The sequence below is a fragment of the Etheostoma cragini genome, chromosome 15 (genome assembly GCF_013103735.1).
Source record: "Etheostoma cragini isolate CJK2018 chromosome 15, CSU_Ecrag_1.0, whole genome shotgun sequence".
NCBI lineage: Eukaryota > Metazoa > Chordata > Actinopteri > Perciformes > Percidae > Etheostoma > Etheostoma cragini.
Window position 1 is genome coordinate 17,867,886 of NC_048421.1, and position 20,412 is coordinate 17,888,297.

General features: G+C 40.4%; 2 protein-coding genes across 6 annotated transcripts in view; both read left to right on the plus strand.

The window, feature by feature from the left end:
* map2k4a (mitogen-activated protein kinase kinase 4a) overlaps window positions 1–10,204 on the plus strand; it is a 14,530-nt gene extending 4,326 nt beyond the window's left edge. For 3 of the 4 annotated variants that reach the window (XM_034895400.1, XM_034895401.1, XM_034895403.1), the window contains 10 exons: window positions 556–658; window positions 769–943; window positions 1,970–2,089; window positions 2,167–2,286; window positions 2,381–2,432; window positions 2,537–2,664; window positions 8,312–8,389; window positions 8,856–9,004; window positions 9,219–9,264; window positions 9,436–10,204. In XM_034895400.1, the coding sequence (XP_034751291.1) occupies window positions 556–658; window positions 769–943; window positions 1,970–2,089; window positions 2,167–2,286; window positions 2,381–2,432; window positions 2,537–2,664; window positions 8,312–8,389; window positions 8,856–9,004; window positions 9,219–9,264; window positions 9,436–9,549 (1,085 nt within the window). In that variant the 3' untranslated portion in view covers window positions 9,550–10,204. The remainder of the gene's footprint in view (window positions 1–555; window positions 659–768; window positions 944–1,969; window positions 2,090–2,166; window positions 2,287–2,380; window positions 2,433–2,536; window positions 2,665–8,311; window positions 8,390–8,855; window positions 9,005–9,218; window positions 9,265–9,435) is intronic. The other variant, XM_034895402.1, reaches the window with a different exon arrangement.
* A 1,101-nt stretch (window positions 10,205–11,305) lies between these two features.
* The window catches only part of elac2 (elaC ribonuclease Z 2), a 14,807-nt gene continuing 5,700 nt past the window's right edge, over window positions 11,306–20,412 (plus strand). The window contains exons 1-17 of one of the 2 annotated variants that reach the window (XM_034895398.1): window positions 11,306–11,386; window positions 11,606–11,829; window positions 13,139–13,189; window positions 13,282–13,352; window positions 14,274–14,338; window positions 14,452–14,509; window positions 14,589–14,657; window positions 14,758–14,874; window positions 15,493–15,548; window positions 15,634–15,692; window positions 16,779–16,851; window positions 17,129–17,241; window positions 17,341–17,439; window positions 17,548–17,686; window positions 19,358–19,443; window positions 19,727–19,848; window positions 19,983–20,079. In XM_034895398.1, the coding sequence (XP_034751289.1) occupies window positions 11,618–11,829; window positions 13,139–13,189; window positions 13,282–13,352; window positions 14,274–14,338; window positions 14,452–14,509; window positions 14,589–14,657; window positions 14,758–14,874; window positions 15,493–15,548; window positions 15,634–15,692; window positions 16,779–16,851; window positions 17,129–17,241; window positions 17,341–17,439; window positions 17,548–17,686; window positions 19,358–19,443; window positions 19,727–19,848; window positions 19,983–20,079 (1,487 nt within the window). In that variant the 5' untranslated portion in view covers window positions 11,306–11,386; window positions 11,606–11,617. Of the gene's footprint in view, window positions 11,830–13,138; window positions 13,190–13,281; window positions 13,353–14,273; window positions 14,339–14,451; window positions 14,510–14,588; window positions 14,658–14,757; window positions 14,875–15,492; window positions 15,549–15,633; window positions 15,693–16,778; window positions 16,852–17,128; window positions 17,242–17,340; window positions 17,440–17,547; window positions 17,687–19,357; window positions 19,444–19,726; window positions 19,849–19,982; window positions 20,080–20,412 lie in introns of both variants that reach the window. The other variant, XM_034895397.1, reaches the window with a different exon arrangement.

Sequence of the window (20,412 nt, forward strand, 5' to 3'; positions counted from 1 at the left end):
TGTGTGTGTGTGTGTGTGTGTGTGTGTGTGTGTGTGTGTGTGTGTCACCCAGGGCAACGGTGTGGCTCATTGGTGTGTTTTTAACAACAACAGAGCTCTATGGCACAGAGGAAGAAATATATATCAGGCTGTGACACACACACACCTTGTTAATACATATATTCGTTGTTGGTTTTGGTCTTTTAATGAGATTTGTTGACAAGACAAAATAGTAACCCTATCACCAGACTTATCCATGGCTCATCGGTGAGTATGTTTGTGGACATATGACAGCAAATTTTACATTTATTTTTTTAAACATCCATATATGGTGATGCAGAAGTTGCCTCTTCTCCCCTTGTTCTATGGAAAGCATGACATCCATGGATTTGAGTAAATTTGGATACATTTCCTTGTCTCCTCACTCCCTCTGTTATCTCATTTTATGGATTGTGTTGGTTTTGTCATTCTGTCCTTCCACGTGGGGTGAGTTTGCTTCCAGTCTTGCTCAACCCTCAACATGTGTTGCTTGAATTAACATCCAATCACGTTACCATTTTTCCCCCCCCCGCTCAGGTAAACGCAAAGCTCTGAAGCTGAACTTTGCCAACCCTCCGATCAAACCCGCGACTAGATTCACACTGAACACAGCCGGGCCGCCCTTTCAAAACCCGCACATGTGAGTAAACCATGTCAGTCCTGGAGAGGATAAGTCCAGGGTTACTACATTTAGATATTTTGGGCGTTTCTGTTCTCTTTACACTCACGTCCACTTCTGGTTTCGGGCAGAGAGAGGCTGAGAACGCACAGTATCGAGTCATCAGGAAAGCTGAAGATCTCCCCAGAGCAGCACTGGGACTTCACAGCCGAGGACCTCAAAGATCTGGGCGAGATCGGCCGCGGGGCTTACGGCTCCGTCAATAAGATGGTGCACAAGCCGAGTAACCAGATCATGGCGGTCAAGGTAATTGATTTTTTTTAATGATATGTAGATATCCAGGCGCAGAGTTGATGTCGACCACGTGCACTGGTGTAGTCTACGTGAGACTCAGGTATACGCAGTAGGCCTATACCCTCTAAGAAAGCTCCAGGATTTCCCTGTACCCACTTAAAAATGTCAAATGACACGCAACCACATATATTCTAATATATTTTTGATATATTTTGAATAGAGCCTGACCGCTGTATCATATTAGCCATTTCCCAAACTATCGGTATCGACATTTATAAGGGCAGATATAAACAGTTTCTTTTTTTTAAATATTGATTCATCCGAATCAATTATAATGTCAAAGGATTCTGATAAAGGTTTTTTTTTTTAAATAAAATAAAAACGGACGTCAACCATGTTATGAGTGTTGGCGTTGCATAGTGTGTCCACCAGAGGACGCGCTGCAACGTCCCTGTTGTGTTGGCAACACAGATTATTTTTGACATTGTGTTTTTGTTCAAAGGACTTTAAGCTTCATATCTTAAGTTTGTATTTTTCTATATTTTATTAATCAGAACTTTAATATTTTGGATGTTCCTCTGTTCTTTTAACAAATGATTACTTTAGTGAAAACTCATAAATAACTACAAAAACCTTTTAGGAACTTGTTACGTGGTTTCTGGATTTATTTAAAAAAATAAATAAATAGCAATATTTCAGAATATTGGATTTTTAAATAACCAAATATTTGTATCGGTGTTGGCCTAAAATCCTTTATCGGTCGGGCACTACTTTTGAATTGTCCTCTGTGTTTTACTTCCTTCAGATAGGCTAAATAAAGGTATTTCCACTGTAAATCGGTGCATAGAAGTGTATTCCCATACAGAAACAGAAGTTGTTTGCTCAAAACTTCCCTGGGGGGGGGGACATCCAGACCCCCCACTCTGATATGCCCCCCCCCCCTCCCCCAAAGGCACATTCTGCCCTATATGTATATATATCAACAACACATTAGACAACACCAGTGACTACGTATCTTTGTTTAATCTCGTTTTGCAGAGAATTCGGTCAACGGTTGACGAGAAGGAACAGAAGCAGCTGCTGATGGACCTTGACGTGGTCATGAGAAGTAGCGACTGTCCCTACATCGTGCAGTTTTATGGGGCTCTGTTCAGAGAGGTGACCTCCACTCTCATTTCATTATCAAAGTGATGCGTTTGAATTGAAAACTCGCGACTGACTCTCTTCTCTTTCAGGGCGACTGTTGGATTTGTATGGAACTTATGGCTACCTCGTTAGACAAGTTTTACAAATTTGTATATTGCTCATTAGACGACGTGATTCCAGAGGAAATATTAGGGAAAATAACATTAGCGGTAAGTCCTAGTGGCGATCCTGTCCCACTTTAAAAAAAAATAACAATGCCAGATGTTCCACTCGTGCTGATAAATCCTTCTCCGTGTTTTGCAGACTGTGAAGGCCCTTAACCACTTAAAAGAAAACTTGAAAATAATCCACAGAGGTAAGAACATACCTAATGTTATTATCTCCAATCGGATTTTGCTGACCTTCAGGTTTCTTTTCTTCTTTTTATTTAACCGCCTGTTTCTCTTCACCCTTCTTCAGACATAAAGCCGTCAAACATCCTCCTGGACAGGAACGGCAACATAAAGCTGTGTGACTTTGGCATCAGCGGTCAGCTGGTGGACTCCATCGCCAAAACCCGAGACGCAGGCTGCAGACCCTACATGGCAGTAAGTCCCAACAGGTTTCTGAGAGATAAGCACATCCAGCATTGTTCTACTGGATAGTGAGAAACCAGGACTGCGATGCTGAAACCTAGTCTTCCATCACCAGACCTATCTCCACAGGGCGGTGGAGTAAGGTCTGGGACAGGACAAAGAAAACCAACCACTGGGTTGTTTGCATTTCTTTAAACCAACCACAATTGTCTTGGGCGGCTCTATGCTTCAGACACACGCTCTGCAAAATACTCTCAGCAGGCAACTTGTTTTGGTAAATATCGCCACGTACAATATGAAATGAAAGTAATGTGAGCAGTTAGCTGGATACGTGTTTTTTTAACTGGCTTATCCCTTTATTTGAAAGGGACAGGGGATAGACAGGAAAGGTGAGAGAGAGATGGGGGATGTATGCAAAGGGCCACAGGTTGGACTCAAACCCAGGCCGCTGCAGAGGACTCAGCCTACGTAGGGCGCACGCTCTTACTGGGTGGTGAGCTAGAGGCTGCCCCCCTGGAGACATGGTCACACCTAATTTGCTACCCTGTGTATTTTATTTTGTTTCTCAGCCAATTAGTCCTAAAACGTCCCAGTTAGATATTAAATACTGGAAACATTTTCTTTTTTTGGGAGAAGGGGGAAACTTTGTGTTTGAAAGCCATGATATCTCTCTCTCTCTCATTGATGGGCCAAATTCTGTGGACAAGCAAAGCAGAGAAAGAGGAGGTAACCTTGCTCCTTATCACACCTACCGCCATGTCAAACCACTGGGGGACCATAGGCTGGCTGGGGGAACTCTTACTAATGTTGATAAACCTGCCATGGGACCTTTTAAGAGTGTAGCTTGCTAGATCAGAGTTTGTTTGTTGTTTCTTTATGCGAGCAGAGTTCCAGAACGGCAACACACAGAGAGCAGAAATGGCAAAGCCTGACGCCCCGGATGTCTGATCCTGGAAATGGACTTCCATTAGTCCAGACTAGCTGAAATTAAACTCGTACACTTCTTTTCAAGTTGACTAGCAGAACAAAAAAACATCATAATTGTGGAACACTTCTTAAAGATCGTGTAGTGCACAGGGACAGTGGTAGAGGTTTGATCAACAATGGGCCTCCAAAGTAAAAGACTCTCCTCAATATAGCTTCTAGCAATTGTATTCTGTATGTCAATCCCATAACTCGGTTACATAGGAAAGAGGTCACTCAGGGCAGGGGTCTTGACTCGTTTGCTGACACAGGACAGAAGTTCTATTTTGGAGTATATAAGATAATTCCTGATGAATGACTAAGACCTGTTAGAAAAGGGACATGAAGAAGTGTCCGACCTTAAAAACTCCAGTAGATGATTGTAATGCATCAGTAGGAATCGCTAGGCTCATTAGCAGTTTATTGTGGGTTTTTTTAGACATTCACAGTCGAAATGCCTTCTGAGGCCACAGGCGATATGGTACTAGCTTTGAAAATGTAAAAGTGTCCAAGTGCAAGAGTCTTGAAATGCCAACGGTAGTGAGTGTTTGATGACGGAGCCAGAAAGCGTGTTTTAAACGGCTTGAAATCTTGATCAGCAATACTGGATTGAGTGTTTGGTGCTTTTAGTGCCGTGGAGCAGGAATAATCTCATTACCCATTGCATCTTAGTACCATTAACTGACCGGTGTTGCATTGGAAAAGGAAACTTTACTCATGACGGTGACAATTTCAACTAATGATCATTTTCATTATTGATGTAAAGGACTCTTATAGTTTAAGGGCTGGGGAAAAGCTCGGTCAGAGCTGAAGCATTACAGACGGACATATCCACACTTTCATGGCGCGTACCCAGCTCTACTGGACCGGTTTCCCGTCCTCCTTTTACCATTGCAGAATCAGTACCGCCTCTGCCGTGACCTAACACGACACACACACACGGAATGTCAAAGCTGTGTTGTTTTTGATTTTCGGCAGGGGGCTGTTATCACAGCCGAAGACACATTTAGTTTCAAAAGAAGCTGGAAGGAGCAAAAAAACCCGCTTGCTAAACTATTTCAAAACGGCAGGGTTGTTCAGGACACCACTGTCTGTCACCTAGTGATGATGAGATGGTCATTATTGACGATTCTCTCCGACCAATCAGCAGTCTGCAGCTTTTTACTTCACCTTTTGGTATTTCCTCTGCTCGCTTAGAACTTCGACAGAGGTGATATTAAAAAAAAAGTACCAGGTACTTTATTTCATAATGGAAAACCAAAAAAGAGGAGTCGAGGAGGTACTATGTGATGGAAAAAAGCCATTAGTCCCTTTTTATATGGGTCAACCTCCAAAAACACATTCATCTGTGCCCTGATGGACATATCTTTTAAACTACACACACAGCCAGTTTTTAACACAGGCTTTCTGTTAAAAAAAAGTCCCACAATTTGCCACCGTAGCTGACCAAAAAAAGGTTAGAAAACTATGTGAAACTAAATACTTCCAGCTTTTATTTATTTAACAGACGTACACATTTTCAACTCATTAAGTTAATTTCATAATTTAACCCTAAAAACTGAAACCCATCTACATTTGACATTAGTCCTCGCTTTACCAGTTTCAAAGACAGAGAGCCGTCTGAAATTATAATTTTTTAATAAAATAAAAAACTGTTTTGACCAACATCCCAAGATATTCAGTGGCATCTCTACTGCTTGTTAATAAGAGCATGTTTTGGATGAGCATCCTGTGTGTGTGTGTGTGTGTGTGTGTGTGTGTGTAAATTGACGTGTACCCACATCACTGGAGAGCACCAAATGCTTGGCGGTTCAAAGAGGTGAGCTCAGCGTGTCCTCATCACTCGAGGTTATTTTCTGGCGTGGGGTTAGACCCCCCCCCCTTTTCCTCCTCTCTGCCCCTGTGGTCTCTCCACAGCAGTTTCCATTCTAAATTTGGTGAAGCACTATCAGGACCCGGCGGCACCCAGACACACACACACACACACACACACTCTGCCCTCTGACAGGCCGAGGCAAGAAGCTCCATTCATGACGAGGTTTCGACCCGGAGCGTCCCACGGCTGTGAGCTCAGGCGGCAGGAATCTCGGCTCCAGTTTCTCGTTTCCAGCTCCCCGACTCTCTCCAGGTGTTTGATCCCTGACTGCTGGTTACAGCAGGTTCAATGACGTAGAAAAACGGACTCAGGACAGCTGGGGAGGCTGACTTATTGTTTGTTTGCTGGCTACAATAGAGGATAAACAACATGATCTTTACCTTGGGCAACTTTCACGGATGCATGAGTAATTTAGATTTTTACAGAACCGCTAGCTCTTATTCACTACTTATGATGAATATTGGCTATAATGCTGTTTAGGACTTTAACGATTATTGTTGTCATCTGGTCAAATTGACCCATTTTCCTATATTAATGTTCTTTTTAACTGCCCCAAATAACATGATTTATTCCACACAATGCTCGTTGGCAAGTACAAATCTCTACTTTAATTTTTTTTTGTGCGTCTTATTCAATTTTATAGTATATGAAAAACAAATTGAAGTGCTTTTGAAATAGTATTAAGTAAAAGCTGACATACGTTCCTTTAATTTTAGTTAGTTTCCAAATAATTCCTAATTTCTGATTTTCCAACTCAATCATTATAGGTATACTTTCTTATAAATGAGGTTTATTTACCATAAATTCAAAAAATAACTGTGAAACTAAAGCTAATAAGTTAGTGTTACATAGTGTTAAAACATTGACGACAAACATTGGGGGAAAAAAAGTTAAAAACACTGATAGAAAGCGTCAAAAGAGTTGATTTTCAATTTTGGCGGTAAGACAACACACGGGTTAAACAGTTAATCATCAAGACTATAAAATGTCAAAGAAAAAAGAATTAGCCCAAAGTGTCTCCTTCTAATTGCTTATTTAGTTTAAAAAACAATTTAATGTAATGTGTTGCAATGTTTAGTTCATAACGAGACAAAAAAAAATGCAAATTACCAATATTTTACTTTTATAATACTTAAGACAATAATTACCGATTAAATCTGCCACCTAATTGTTTCCCCACTGATGCTGATTACATGTGAGAGAATGTATTTGCCACGCATGTGCAGACTGAACACAGTTGCAGTCTTGGCAGATGTGAGCGGGCTCTCTACAGCAGTCGGCTGGCGTTTGGTAAACGCCATCAGTGCTGCAGCACAGCCTGTCCCAGTCCGCTGGGTGACATCGGCATCTAAATCAAGCCTGAAAGTGGGCCAGCGAGGGCCTGCCTTCTCCCTGCACAGCGGCAGATTCTCTGCAGCGTTCAACACACTGCATCAGCACGTCTGTTCTGGGCTTTGGGATGCACCGTAGGACAGGCGGAAAATGACAGAAATTGTCCGACGTGAACTTGTGAGGCAGTGCAAGGAAGCTTTAATTGCATAAAACATTTCAGCAACACGGCAGTTCAAAGTGCTTTACATTAAAGAGCAATTCAAAACTTTTGTTAAAGAGAATATAAAAACAGCTCAAATAGAAAAAGACAGGTGTAGAAATCAAGACTAAAAGTTAGTTCAGTGTAAGAAATGAATTGCTTGAAAAAAAAAGTCTTCAGCCTTGATTTAAAAATAAGTGTGAGTTGCATTACAATGCATATATTTTCTGAGGCATGCAGAGTCATGCTGCAGTCCTGACAGGCAGGAAGGAGGGAACCTGCTCCTCACGCGTGAGCTGCACAGTGCTGATGGCATCTTGTTGTGCAGGTGAAAACATGCCCAGAGGTGATGAGATGTCTTGGTATTCTCAGGGGCGAGTATGGAGAGTAGTGGGTTTGTTTTGACCCAGTTTGGGCATGAACACCTGTCTTTCTCATAATGAAGTCTAAAAAACATTTTAGGTGCACCCCCTTTAAAATTGAAACATTTTTCACATCAAACTCCAGGTAAAATCTTACATATCATAAGTTGTTTCCATGCCCCTTTTGTAGTTTCCAAGTGTAATAGTTTTCTAAAGATTGGCAGATGAATCCCTATGGAGCTTTCTATTGGAAAGGCTTTAAATATTAAAACACGCGTAGTTACACCTGGTGGTTTGTAAAACTTACTGTCGAGGCTCAGGTCGAAGTGCGAAAACTTCTGTATATAGATGCAATTTCACATATGTGCAATAAATGTCCCAGAAGCCTTTTTATCCGCCAACTAATGTCAAGTTTTCAGTTTGTTTGTATGTCATCGGGATTACTGGCCGTAATTTCCTTGAAACTTTGGGGGAAGGGTGGTGCATTGGCCAAAAAAGAACCTCTTTCATTTTGGATTAAATCCAAATCATGAGGCAAATATTTTTTGGCATATATTTTTTTTCACTTTCCTTGAAACATTGCATGGCCTTGGCGGATGTCTCTGCTCTTAGTGCCCTTCTAGTTACATCTGGAATACTCTCTACTCTTATCCCGCCAGTGTGGTCAATAAAGCACAAAGCTTAGCTGTAAAACTGTCAAAACAGTAAATGTTATTGATTTCTAACATCTTATTAGAGCAAGAACATGTTGGTGGATTATTTGTCTTGCACACACTGTATTCTTGTCACCTAAAAGCGCAAATGGGCTTTAAGGAAACATGAAACACTAAATAGTATCTCTCTTTTTGAATTCTGGTATAGGTTTTTTTAGCTGTCTACTTTTATTTCTAAACTCCCATTTGAATCTGTTTCCTGTTTGATTTTCAGCCCGAGCGAATAGACCCGAGCGCGTCCAGGCAAGGCTACGACGTCCGCTCAGACGTTTGGAGTCTGGGAATCACACTGGTGAGTCTTAACTTGGCACCGAGGGTTAAAGATGAAATAAAATAGCCAGATCCTTAAAGAGTGTGGAGAAATTATACATTATTTGTAAAAGTGTACATTTAAAGTTAATACAAAAGAATTTAACTTATTCTAAAAGGCAATCCTAAATGTTCAGTATTTGCATTTTATAGTAAGGATTTTTGTATGCTTTAATAAATACAGTTGGACATAACATAGCATGGCTTCTCCTATGAAAGTGGGACACTTAGTTGGTACACATTCAGTGATGAATGAATTAATGATGGCATTAACTGCTCTTTGTAATGTTTTTGTATTCATATTTTATTGTGTCATTGGAGGAGGTCTTTAGTTCCTCTACTATGAAACACTGCTTAATAACACCCTGTATTCCTAATGTTGTTTCACACCTGATGTGTACTTTGAGAACACTAGCTGATCATGTTCTATGTTCTATCGTGTGTGTCAGTATGAGCTGGCCACAGGCAGGTTCCCCTACCCAAAGTGGAACAGTGTGTTTGACCAGTTAACCCAGGTGGTGAGGGGAGACCCGCCACAACTCAGCAACTCGGACGAGAGGCGCTTCTCTCCCAAATTCATCTCCTTTGTCAACGTGTGGTAAGGAAACTGTTATGAATGCATTTTGCAGCAATATCTTACAGGTGTAATAAAAAAAAGAGATATGATGTTGTAATGTCAGGAAATTGAACCCCTTAGGTTTCAAGTAGTTTCATGGAGTAAAATCTCCTGCTCCTGCTTGCTCTTATGTCCCCTGGTGGACAAATGGCAAAACTTCATCCTCCTGTAACACTGTTTATTTTTTCTTCCCAAGCCTTACAAAGGATGAGTCGAAAAGGCCAAAGTACAAAGAGCTACTGGTGAGTTCATCCTGAAGGCTGCTGGCCTCTCTGCATACAATCATGAAATACCAAATGAAGCTTAAGTCTTGTAAACAAACTTAAATTTAGTTGTAATCTTTTCTTTTTTTTTTATGGTTGTTATTTTGTAGGAGTTTGTATTGACTCGACTTTTTTCTTTGTCCACTCCAGAAAGATCCGTTCATCCAGATGTACGAGGAGCGCTCCGTGGATGTAGCGAGTTACGTCTGCAGGCTCATGGATCAGATGCCAGCATCTCCCAGCTCCCCTATGTATATGGACTGATAGCAAGCCAATACAGAAACCCATCAAGAAATATACACCAGTCTGCAACAATAGATAGAGACATACATTTAAAAAAAAGAGAACACAGTAAAACAACAAATCCTTGTGTACATTTGCTTGGTCCCCTTATTGCAGTGTTAAAAGAGAATTGTAAAGCCTAAAAAAAAAAAAACAGCACCATTTGCAATAAAGGTGGTGTTCAATTCAGTCATGTCTGTATAGTATATCAACACTTCTATTTCTCTCTTGTTCACAAACACACACCGACGCACAGTCATGTAAGTATATATTAGCAGCTGAATCAGTCAATCATATTGTCTTGAATCATTTTAATGAGGACACATTTCAGTGGTTAGTACAGTAATTTAAGAATAAAACATAATAAAGTGGAACTTGTATTTATAGACCCAAAATCATTTGGATATTCTGCAACTTACTAGAATCATGCTTTTTGTGAATTGTCCCACCTCTTCCATGTACGTGACTGAAAGCATTGTGTTTGGTATCATAATGGAACTTTGCTTCTCTGGGTATAAAGCAGTGTAAAAGTGTTGGTGCTCAGAATCATGTTAGACCTGCAGTCCAGTCGGTGCTGAGAGGCTGCTGTCCTCACTGTACTCCGGACTGTAGCTGATGTATGAATAAAGAAGGAGAATAGAAAATTGTGTTCTGTTGCTATTTAACCCATTACAAAAAACATATATATATACACACATACACTGTATTATGTTTTTATATCCGTGTATTTTCAATCCAAATATTTCTTTGATGCTGCCTGATGTGAATCTGTGATCGTCTAGAACCAGTCAATGATTAAATAAAAACCTGATGTATTCAGTCTTAATTAACTCTTAGCAGCTGTACGACAAATCATTAGACACCAAGACACCAACCGTACATTTGACTCAATTTCTGTGGACGAGAGGTCAAACTGATGACTCGTAATGTGAAGCAATGCAAAGTGGGATATTAGGAGTGTATGCTAGGCCAACAGTATATGGACACTCTTACTATATTGCCGTATGTGATAGGAACATGTCATTGCAAAAACTCAATTTGCCCTTGTTATAGGAAGGTTTTCCACCATTTTAAAACCTAGCTGGATGTACTCTTAACTATTCTACATTTACTTTAGTACCGTACTTGGGTACCATCTTCACGTACTTGTATTTACATTTTTTGCTACTTTATACTACTACTCCACTTCATTAATAACACAAACATTGTCCTTTTAATTCTGCCTCATTTATTCCACAGCTTTAGTTATTTTGTAGAATAAGAAAACATTAACTATTGTATATTAAGATACCCAACTCTGTATAAGTAGTTAACATTAGTTCACCTTTGCTAGCAGAAACATCAAAGTGATGAACACACTAATACTTATAATACAGTAACATTATATATATGATTCTGAAATGGCTTATTCTGCATAATAAGTTCTTTTACTGTTGGTACTTTGGACGCATGACTTACTTGCAACAATACTTTTACTTAAGTACTTAAATAATGGCACTTCTCCCTCTGCAAGTAGACCTGATTTTGGGGGTGATTTGATAATTAAGATGCTTTATAAGAGCGGAATTAAGTGTGTATTATTTGAGGTGTTTTATTTCATAGTGGTTTGTTTTGGTAAACCCCTCTTAAAGAACTAGTTCTATTCCCGCCCTGTGTCTTAAAACGTCGCTGTGATTGGTCCACAGACCTGCTAAATAATTCTCCACACCAATGAGCGATACATCTCAACGAGGTCATCATTAGATGCCGGAAAAAGTGTCACATGTGTCAACCAACCTCTGTCCTCAGTCTTGCTGAATGTGCACCCAGCTACTTATAGGTAATTCATTATTTTTAAAAAGCGAATGGAAATGTTGGAGGACGCATTGACTGATTAATTGTCGCTGGTTATGTTAATTATTGTGTCGTATTTATTATGAATACGGTCCATTCGAAGCTCAGGTCCTTGACACTTCTGGTTATTAAAGGCAGAACTATCTCCGCTGGCCTTCCGTCTGTCGCGCGCTGTGATTTTCCTCTCCCCCGGACTATTTTGCAGTTTTTCCGAACAATGGCTACAACTACTAATAATAACCCGGAGACGAGGCAGCCGCCAGGCTTGAAGAAAGCCAAGCAGAAGGAGCCTCTGCGACGGGTGAAGACCAAAGAGAACCGAAACAAACGAGGAGACGTTCACGGACCGTCCACGGTGTACCTGCAGGTGGTCGGTGCTGGCAGCAGAGATAACGCTGCGTCACTGTATGTCTTCTCCGAGTACAACAGGTAATACACAAATGTGTCATGAGTTTTAGTAGCCCATGCTTTTACTTTGAAACCAGTGCTGTGGAAGCGTCCTCTACTTTCCTCTACTCCTCCACTTTCACAGAAATAGTTAAGAACACACCATGTTGTGGGTTAGGGTCCTAGTCTAAAAGTTGGCACTATCATTCATTTCTGAAAGAGCAGTTCAACAGCAGCTGAACTTTTAGTTTTTGACCTCCAGTGGTTTAACTTTCACCTTGCTGCAGTGATGTACAAGTGTACTCCAGGGTGTGTCAGTACATTTTCACATGACCATTGGGCGTGATTACGACTGCAACACAACACACTTCTTACTACTCTCACCCATTTGGGAAACAGGCTTGCGATTGCTTTGGAGCCTGGTGGAAAGTTACTTTGAGGGGAAACGCCATTAAGTTAGCATTCAACGTCCATGAAGTTGGGGTACTATCCAGGGAGACGTGTTAAAATAGAGTGGTCAAAATGTATGCGGTTGATGCCCTAGAATGGGCCAAGATACATGAGCATTGTCCTACACTTTACCTGTGCAACTCCATTAATGTTTTCTTTTTTTAACACAGGCTTTCTGTTAAAAATGTGAAGTACAGCCCAAAACCGAGGAAACATTGACACCATTGGGGTTTAAAAAGACGACTGAAAGCTCAACCTGAGCTCAGTACAGTGATACAGGGCCTCTTTAGGGGCACTGTATCAGGGCCTTTTTCATTTCATGTCAACTGCAGTCGTGGCCTTGCCCTTCATGTCTAGGAGACCCTTGTTTATTTTGATGCATATTTATATGCAATTGCGTATTTTGATGCGGTATGTTACCCTTCTCCCGCCTCGTCCATCAGGTCCCAGGACAAGATGAGGCTAGTGGGACACACATTAGAGTGCAGGACGGGTCTCTGGGACCCAGGAGGCCGAGGCCACGGTAGTAGAAAAATAGAATTGAAAACAGGAGGGTCTCTGGTACCCCGGAGGACGAGATGAGGCTAGAGGGGTACACGTTTGAGTGCAGGACAGGTCTCTGGGACCCAGGAGGCCGAGGCAACGGTAGTAAAAAAAATAGGATTGAAAACAGGAGGGTCTCTGGGACCCAAAGGACAACACACGGGTTAAAGAGGCTTTCAGGTGGTCCCCAATTAAATAAAGTTTGGCAGAATTACAAAAAAACAACAGTTTAGTTAGAGCTTTCACATTATCTACCCGGTATAGTCACACAAAGAACAGTTTTTAAAAGAAACAATATTATGCATGGACATATTCAAATTAAAGTGGCGCTGACTAACTTCCCTCCTCACTGCTGCAGATACCTGTTCAACTGTGGTGAAGGAACACAGAGGCTCATGCAGGAACACAAGTAAGCTGGTTTGAACACAGTGTTATCCTTGTAGTCGGTCTGATGGCCGAAGCCTCAGAGATGACTAATATAACGGGGCTTTCCTCTGACAGACTGAAAGCTGCCCGATTGGACAACATCTTCCTGACCAGACTGAGCTGGGAGAATGTGGGAGGGTTGTCAGGTCAGTAACATCCGTCTCTGCAGCAGCCCTCGGCTCCACACAGCTTTATAGTGAGGTCCATTGTCTGCCTGGCTGCAGCTTTACTGTTCTGGTTCACTCTCAGCTCTCTCATAGCAACGTTTTCAGAGTAAAAGTTGTAAAAAGACACGGTAGGCGACCCGCTCAGCAGCAGACAGACACAGTGAAGCACGTGCTGGTGCACATAGTGGAGCCGTTGGCATCTAAAGAGCCAGAGATTCACCATCAGGACTCCGAGTGAATACTATGATCATGTTGCTCTGGAACTGCTGGATGTGTAAATAAGCAACATTTGTCTATTAATTCTTACATTTGTATTATTCCTATGGTCTCTGGTTTATACTGTCACTTATGTGTCCTCTGTCTTTTTTGTTGTCCCTTTTTTGATTGTAAAGCAATTTGAGCTACATCTCTTGTATAAAGTGTTCTATAAATAGTTGTTATTGTTATGTTAATGTTGTGTTCACCGCTGTTAATAGGTTAAAATGGAAAAGTCTGACATTACAAAATTACTACCTAGTTGTTGTAATACTTGTAATTTATAGGAGGAATATTTTGAGAATGTTTTATGATTAAAAAATTGAAACCTAGCGAGAATTGTTATAACTAGAATGTGGTCATTCAGAATGACAGTTGAGTTTGATTTTGCTGAATTAAATTATAATAACAAAAAAATCTAATTTAACAAATGGACTTACAAATAGATTTGAATCAAAATTAATGTTATTACACATTTATTAATCAAGAGTCTTAAAGGTAATGTGGCTGTTCTTTTTGCTTTACAAAGCATTTTATTTTCTTGGAAGTAGGGCAGCTGCTAAAGATGATTTTATATATCTTCATAAATCAAATCAATGAATATGGGAGTATTTTTGACTGAAGTCTTGTGTGTTTCCTCTGCAGGGATGATTTTAACCTTGAAGGACACTGGTGTTCCACATTGTGTTCTCTCTGGACCTCCACAGCTGGTGAGATACTCATCCCACAGTACTCTCCTCTCTGCAGCAAGTTTTTAATGGACACATGTATTCATTTCACATGGACTGTCTCTCTTCTTCTTCTTTGCCTTTTTTTACCAAAGGAGAACTATCTGAATGCCATCAAATCCTTTTCTGGACCCCTGGAAGACATCAAGCTGTGTATGTTGAATTTACTGATTAAGCATTATTCTTTGTGTAATTTCTGTCTTGCGTGATGTTTGCTGTCATACGCTCCTAGCGGTGCGCCCGTATACTGCAGAGACGTACACGGACGATACAATGACAGTTTATCAAGTGCCTATATTTGGTGAGTCTTCCCCCCCACCCACATTTTTTTTTTGTTTACTTGGACTTCCTCCTAAAGTGTTTTGGTTGACTGCTGAGTCTTTTCTGCCTTCACTCTCCAGCCCAGTTGAAGAGTGACGGCAGAAAGCTCTCCCCCAGGTCGGGCGGGAACAGCCCCTCTCGTAGTCCTCCATCCCCCAGGAGGGACGACCTCCACACTATCAGTCCAGACAGTCCAGGTGAGTCCAGGAGCCACTAGAGGACATAGCATGTGTCATTTCTGTGTCTGTAGCTATTGATTAAGAGGAGGGAGGAGGGAGGGGGGTGTGGCCTTGACCAACTGCCACTTTGCTCATTTGAAAGCCATGATGTCTCCCTCTCATGGGTGGGCCAAATCCTCTGGGCAAGCAAAGCAGAGAAAGGGGAGGGAACCTTGGAGCAAGATTCCAGCTCGGCCCATCTGAGCTTTTTATTTTCAGCTGGATACCCGGGGTTCGGTTTACACCTATTGCCATTTCTAGCCACTGGGGGACCACTGGCAGGCTGGGGAAACTCATTAATGTTAAAAAGAAATGTTCATGCCAGTTCACAAATCCGTTCTCAACCACCAACATTATTACAAACCACATTTACTCACAATCCATCAAATGCTTGTTGAAACATTTCCCGTTTATTTTCGAAGTCTAAAATCCCTTATATTTTGAGTGTGGTGTTGAGTGGCAGTTTTTTCCCCACAATGCAAGGTGCAGTTAAAATGAAGGAGCTAGTGTAAATTCAGCTGGCATTAAATAGGAAGATGTGCAGACATGGGTGTGTTTTCAGTGACTAAATGAGTGACGTTGCCTAATGTCTTGTAGGTGAAAGACGAAAAGCAAGCAGAGATACCTCTCTGGTGGTTTCCTTCATATGTAAGGTAGGACACTTCAGAGATGTGGTCATCCTGTATGTAATGTACACATAAAGGAACGTTATGACATATTTCTTCTCTACTTTCACAGCTTCACCCCAAGAAAGGGAATTTCTTAGTTGCTCAAGCCAAGGAGTTCGGTTTGCCTTTGTGAGTGGATTTTAATTGCAAATCAACCAGAACATGGGCCAGTTATTAATCTTTTTAAAAAGGATAGGATTTAGTCTGATATGGTGCATTTTTTTAGAGATTTAATTGAATACAGTATTAACATATGCTGTCAATGCAAAGCCCTTAAACTCATTTAACTGATTAGATAACTACAGCTGTGGACAAATGTTGGTTATTATTTAGTTGTATTAGTTATAATTATTTTGGGTTTGAGTGAACAATGTTCCTGTTAAACAAGTTTATGACTTACTTCCCCCTGAATTTTATAAGATTGAAATGGTCACATATAAATAAGCTAAATATTATATTATAGCTCTCTACATCATATATTACTATCATATTATTATCATAAGTATTAGAGCTGTGAGGAACGTGTGCGAAAGTGTTGTAGAACATTGCAATAATGATATTATTTGCAAATACTCTAAATAAACGCGTTAACGGCGTTCATTTTTTTTAATCGCAAGATTAACGTTCTTCTATGCATGGCAATTTTTGTAGTTTTTTTTCATATACTGTTGAAACAACTAGTAACTTTACAAAAACTACAACACCACACCGGATCCAGCTAGACCGTCACACAACAACAGGCACGCCGCACACTCGCTGTGTGAACTTGCGAGGCGGCCAAAGACTAGTAATGTTACGTTTTGAGTGGATGGCGAGCACGAGACGATGAAATGGACGCCGATGAGATTCTTAACGGAAAGTTTACTTTTTCTAAGTTGCCAAACGTTCCATTGACAAGACCAAAGGGATCTGTCTTATTTAACATTTATTGATGGACAGTGTTACGCTGTGTGAGAAATAATTTGCTCCAAGTGAGAATGTTACGTGTGAAATTGAACACTACAGTAGGCTATATGGCAATGTTTTTAATAAAAAAAAAAAGATTTGCACAAAGCAAGCTGGTTCACTTCTCCATGTTAAGAGCATTAAAATGAGAAAAAATGGGAATCAAAAGACATTGAGGATAAAAAGGTTTGATTAATTGCGAGTTAACTATGATAATGAGATTTAAATATTTTAATCGTTTGACAATTTATTTAATGTTCTTCCCCACAGAGGCACAGCAGCAATCGGTCCACTCATAGCAGCACTGAAGGATGGGAAAAGTGTCACGTACGAGGGCAAAGAGGTGCTGTATGAAGCTGCTCTGTTTGATATAAACTCCTTTATTTTACTTATTGCACCTTATTTTGTGTCTTTTTAGAGCTGACCCATGTCTCCTTTTACACTAATAAAATGTTGTCTATAAATGGGTATGTGTGTTGATTTAAATGTCCTTTATTTCCACTGTCAAAGCACTGTGTAAACTATCGTTTTTAAAAGGTGCTTTACACATTTACAAGTAAATAGTTATTATATTTATTAGGCTGCAGCTCTGAACAGTTTCTCTTTCTGTTGTCTTACAGATCCGGCCGGAGCAGGTTTGTACTCCCACTGACCCAGGACCAGTCTTTATTATCGTCGAGTGTCCGTCTGAAGAGTTCGTCGAAGCTCTTTGCACCAATCGGCAGCTGACAAGGTAGCTGTGATGTACATTTTAAATGACTCATTATTACTACACCTGTTATATATTACACCTGAAACAAATGCATTTAAATTGAGTGCGTCACCCCTCTAGATACCAATCAGGGGGGGCGGAGGACCCTGCTGCGCTGATTGTTCACATGACCCCGGACTCTGTTTTGACAACAGATCAATACAAGAAGTGGATGGAGAGGTTGGTAATCTCTTGCTGTTGAAACCAGTCTCCATGGAGATTCCAGCTGTTTTAGCTACCTTAAGTTAAACCCACCAAGGCTGAGAGTTTTTCTGTGTGTTTCTGCAGCTTTCCGTCCACAACTGAACACCTGATCCTTAACGAACAAGTCTGTACGGTCCACAATGTCAGGAGTCACAAGATCCAAGCTCAGCTGAACATGATTCATCCAGACATCTTTCCAGAACTCAAGGCTTACAAAACGAAGGTACCCCAAAACCATACACATCCATCGCAGGATTTTATTTCTGTAAATGCCGTCTGTTGATCCAGCACAGGCTGGGTCACAAGAGAAATTATTACTCCTTATACAATTATACATAGATACTGTTACACAGGAAGGAAGTGGCGGCAACACACAACGGATGGAACAGACCTTGATAAAACACCTTTTACCACAAGGTGTCACCAAAGCACAGTTTGGTTTAATGCTGGCTCCATCATTGCTGCAGGACTGCAAGCTGGAAGAACACTAGAACTCACTTTTTAAATACATAAAAGGTCCCATGGCATGAATATTTCACTTTGAGGTTTTAACATATAACATTAATATGCATTCCCCTAGGGCTGCACAATTACTGCCAAAATGATAATCACGACTATTTTGAGATCACGATTAATTTTAATTTTCACAATTATTTGTTTGATTTTAACCAAAAGAACTTTTATTGTCACGTAGGCTATTTATAACTGCATTCACATCCATATTGTGCTACATTCTTCTTATGTTGAAGTTGTATGTTGTATATACATACAACTGCAACACAAATAATCTGAATTAAATAGCCTAGGATAGATATATATATATATATATATATATATATATATATATATATATATATATATATATATATATATATATATATATATATATTTATTTTTTTTCAACAATAACTGATTACAAGAGCCAGGGAGAGAGGAGGGTGCAATGGACGTACTTACAGATTGACTACTGACTCATTATTAATGGGTCCAGGACGGGTCGGTCTCACACGCCGTTACTCCACAAACGGAAGTTAGATGCATTCAATAACTTCTTCTGTGTTACAGAAGAATATATAGAATAGAAAGAGAAAGAATAAAGAGTGTTGTAGAATAGAAAGAGACTTCAGATACAGAATTAGGGACCCCTAAGGTCTATATAAAAGAGACTTCAGATACAGAATTAGGGACCCCTAAGGTCTGTATAAAACAGACTTCAGATACAGTATTAGGGGACCACTAAGGTCTGTATAAAACAGACTTCAGATACAGTATTAGGGGACCACTAAGGTCTGTATAAAACAGACTTCAGATACAGTATTAGGGGACCACTAAGGTCTGTATAAAACAGACTTCAGATACAGTATTAGGGGACCACTAAGGTCTGTATAAAACAGACTTCAGATACAGTATTAGGGGACCACTAAGGTCTGTATAAAACCAGCCTTTTCACTCATCCCAGCCCATATTTAGATGTACTGCTTTTCTTAGTTTAATAGTGCTGTAGCTGAATCTCTTTGGGTTTTAGACTGTTGGTTGTTGGAAACGTCACCATGGACTTTGTTGGAAAAATAATTAGAGTTAATTTAGGACGAAGAACATTAGTTACATCTGTAATAACTTTATATCACAGTGATAATTGAGTTCCTTTGTTTCCTCTTAGCAATTATAGTATATGTACTTTACCACAGTCTACTATTTTATATGCATCCCCATTTGCCATTTATTTTTTGGTATACAGTTTTATCGTTCTAATATTGACTGCAGTGGCTCTCATAACTATATTTTAATAGGACTTGAGTAGGAGTTGCCAAAGTGATAAATCAAGTATGGTCCATAAAAAGTATTTGTACAAAAACAAATACAAGTAACAAAAACTTTTGTCTTTATTCCCCAGGAGGCTCAGGCTGCCCTGCACGTCCCCAACGTCAGAGCCGAGTGTCTGCTCAAGTTCCAGCTCAGACCTGTAATGGAGTGGCAAAGGTTAGTTTGTCCTTCAATCCTCCCCAATTTAGCCACCATTGCTCTGCGGCTCCGAGCGCTGCCTTGTCACAGAAACCAATCTGGAATGGGCCGCTACACTCAGCCGCTTTCTTCCTCTTTCTTCTTTTTTGACCTCAAATGTCAGTGTTTTTTCTTCACCGTTTCTGTCAAGTACTGTAGTACTGCGCATCAAGGTCAGATGTGGATAGAATTCTTGTTTTCCCCGCCGGTGTTGTTGCAGGCAGTGGTGTGTGTCTTCTTGACTCTGTATCTCGTTCGATAGAGACGCAATCCCCTCCTGCAACGCTGCGGAGTTTGTGAGAGAGGCTTCTGAGGTCCCAAACTTTCTGGAAGAAGTGGACAAGTGCAGGAAGATTTGCTCCACCGATGCTGCAGAGCTCTCTGGTGAGTTCCCCTCTTTAGCTCTTACAGCCAAACAAAATGTTTCTTATTTTTAAGTGGATGGTCCTTCAGGGATGTGAAGACAACATATATTATCACAAGTCATTGTAGTAATGTGGTTGTGTTTTCTACTTCAGGGCAAAGAGAAAAATACCCAGAGGTGGTTTTCTTGGGAACAGGATCAGCTCTTCCGATGAAGATCCGAAACGTCAGTGGCACTTTAGTTAATATCAGGTATGGATCTCCGGTTTCCATACACACGTACAGGTAGACTGGAAAGAGATCCAATTTAAAATCTTTTTAATTTGTATATTTGTTAATTTGTTCCCATAACACTAGATGAAAAGGAGACAATCCAGATCAGAAATGTGCCATTTCAAGCACAACTCATCCTGTACTTATTTCTTAGTGTTATCATTAACATAATTTCACCTATTAGTACAAATTTAAATAAATAACTTTGGTGACTTCCAACACAACATCTTAACACTAGATATACACTCACCGGCCACTTTATTAGGTACCCCATGCTAGTAACGGGTTGGACCCCCTTTTGCCTTCAGAACT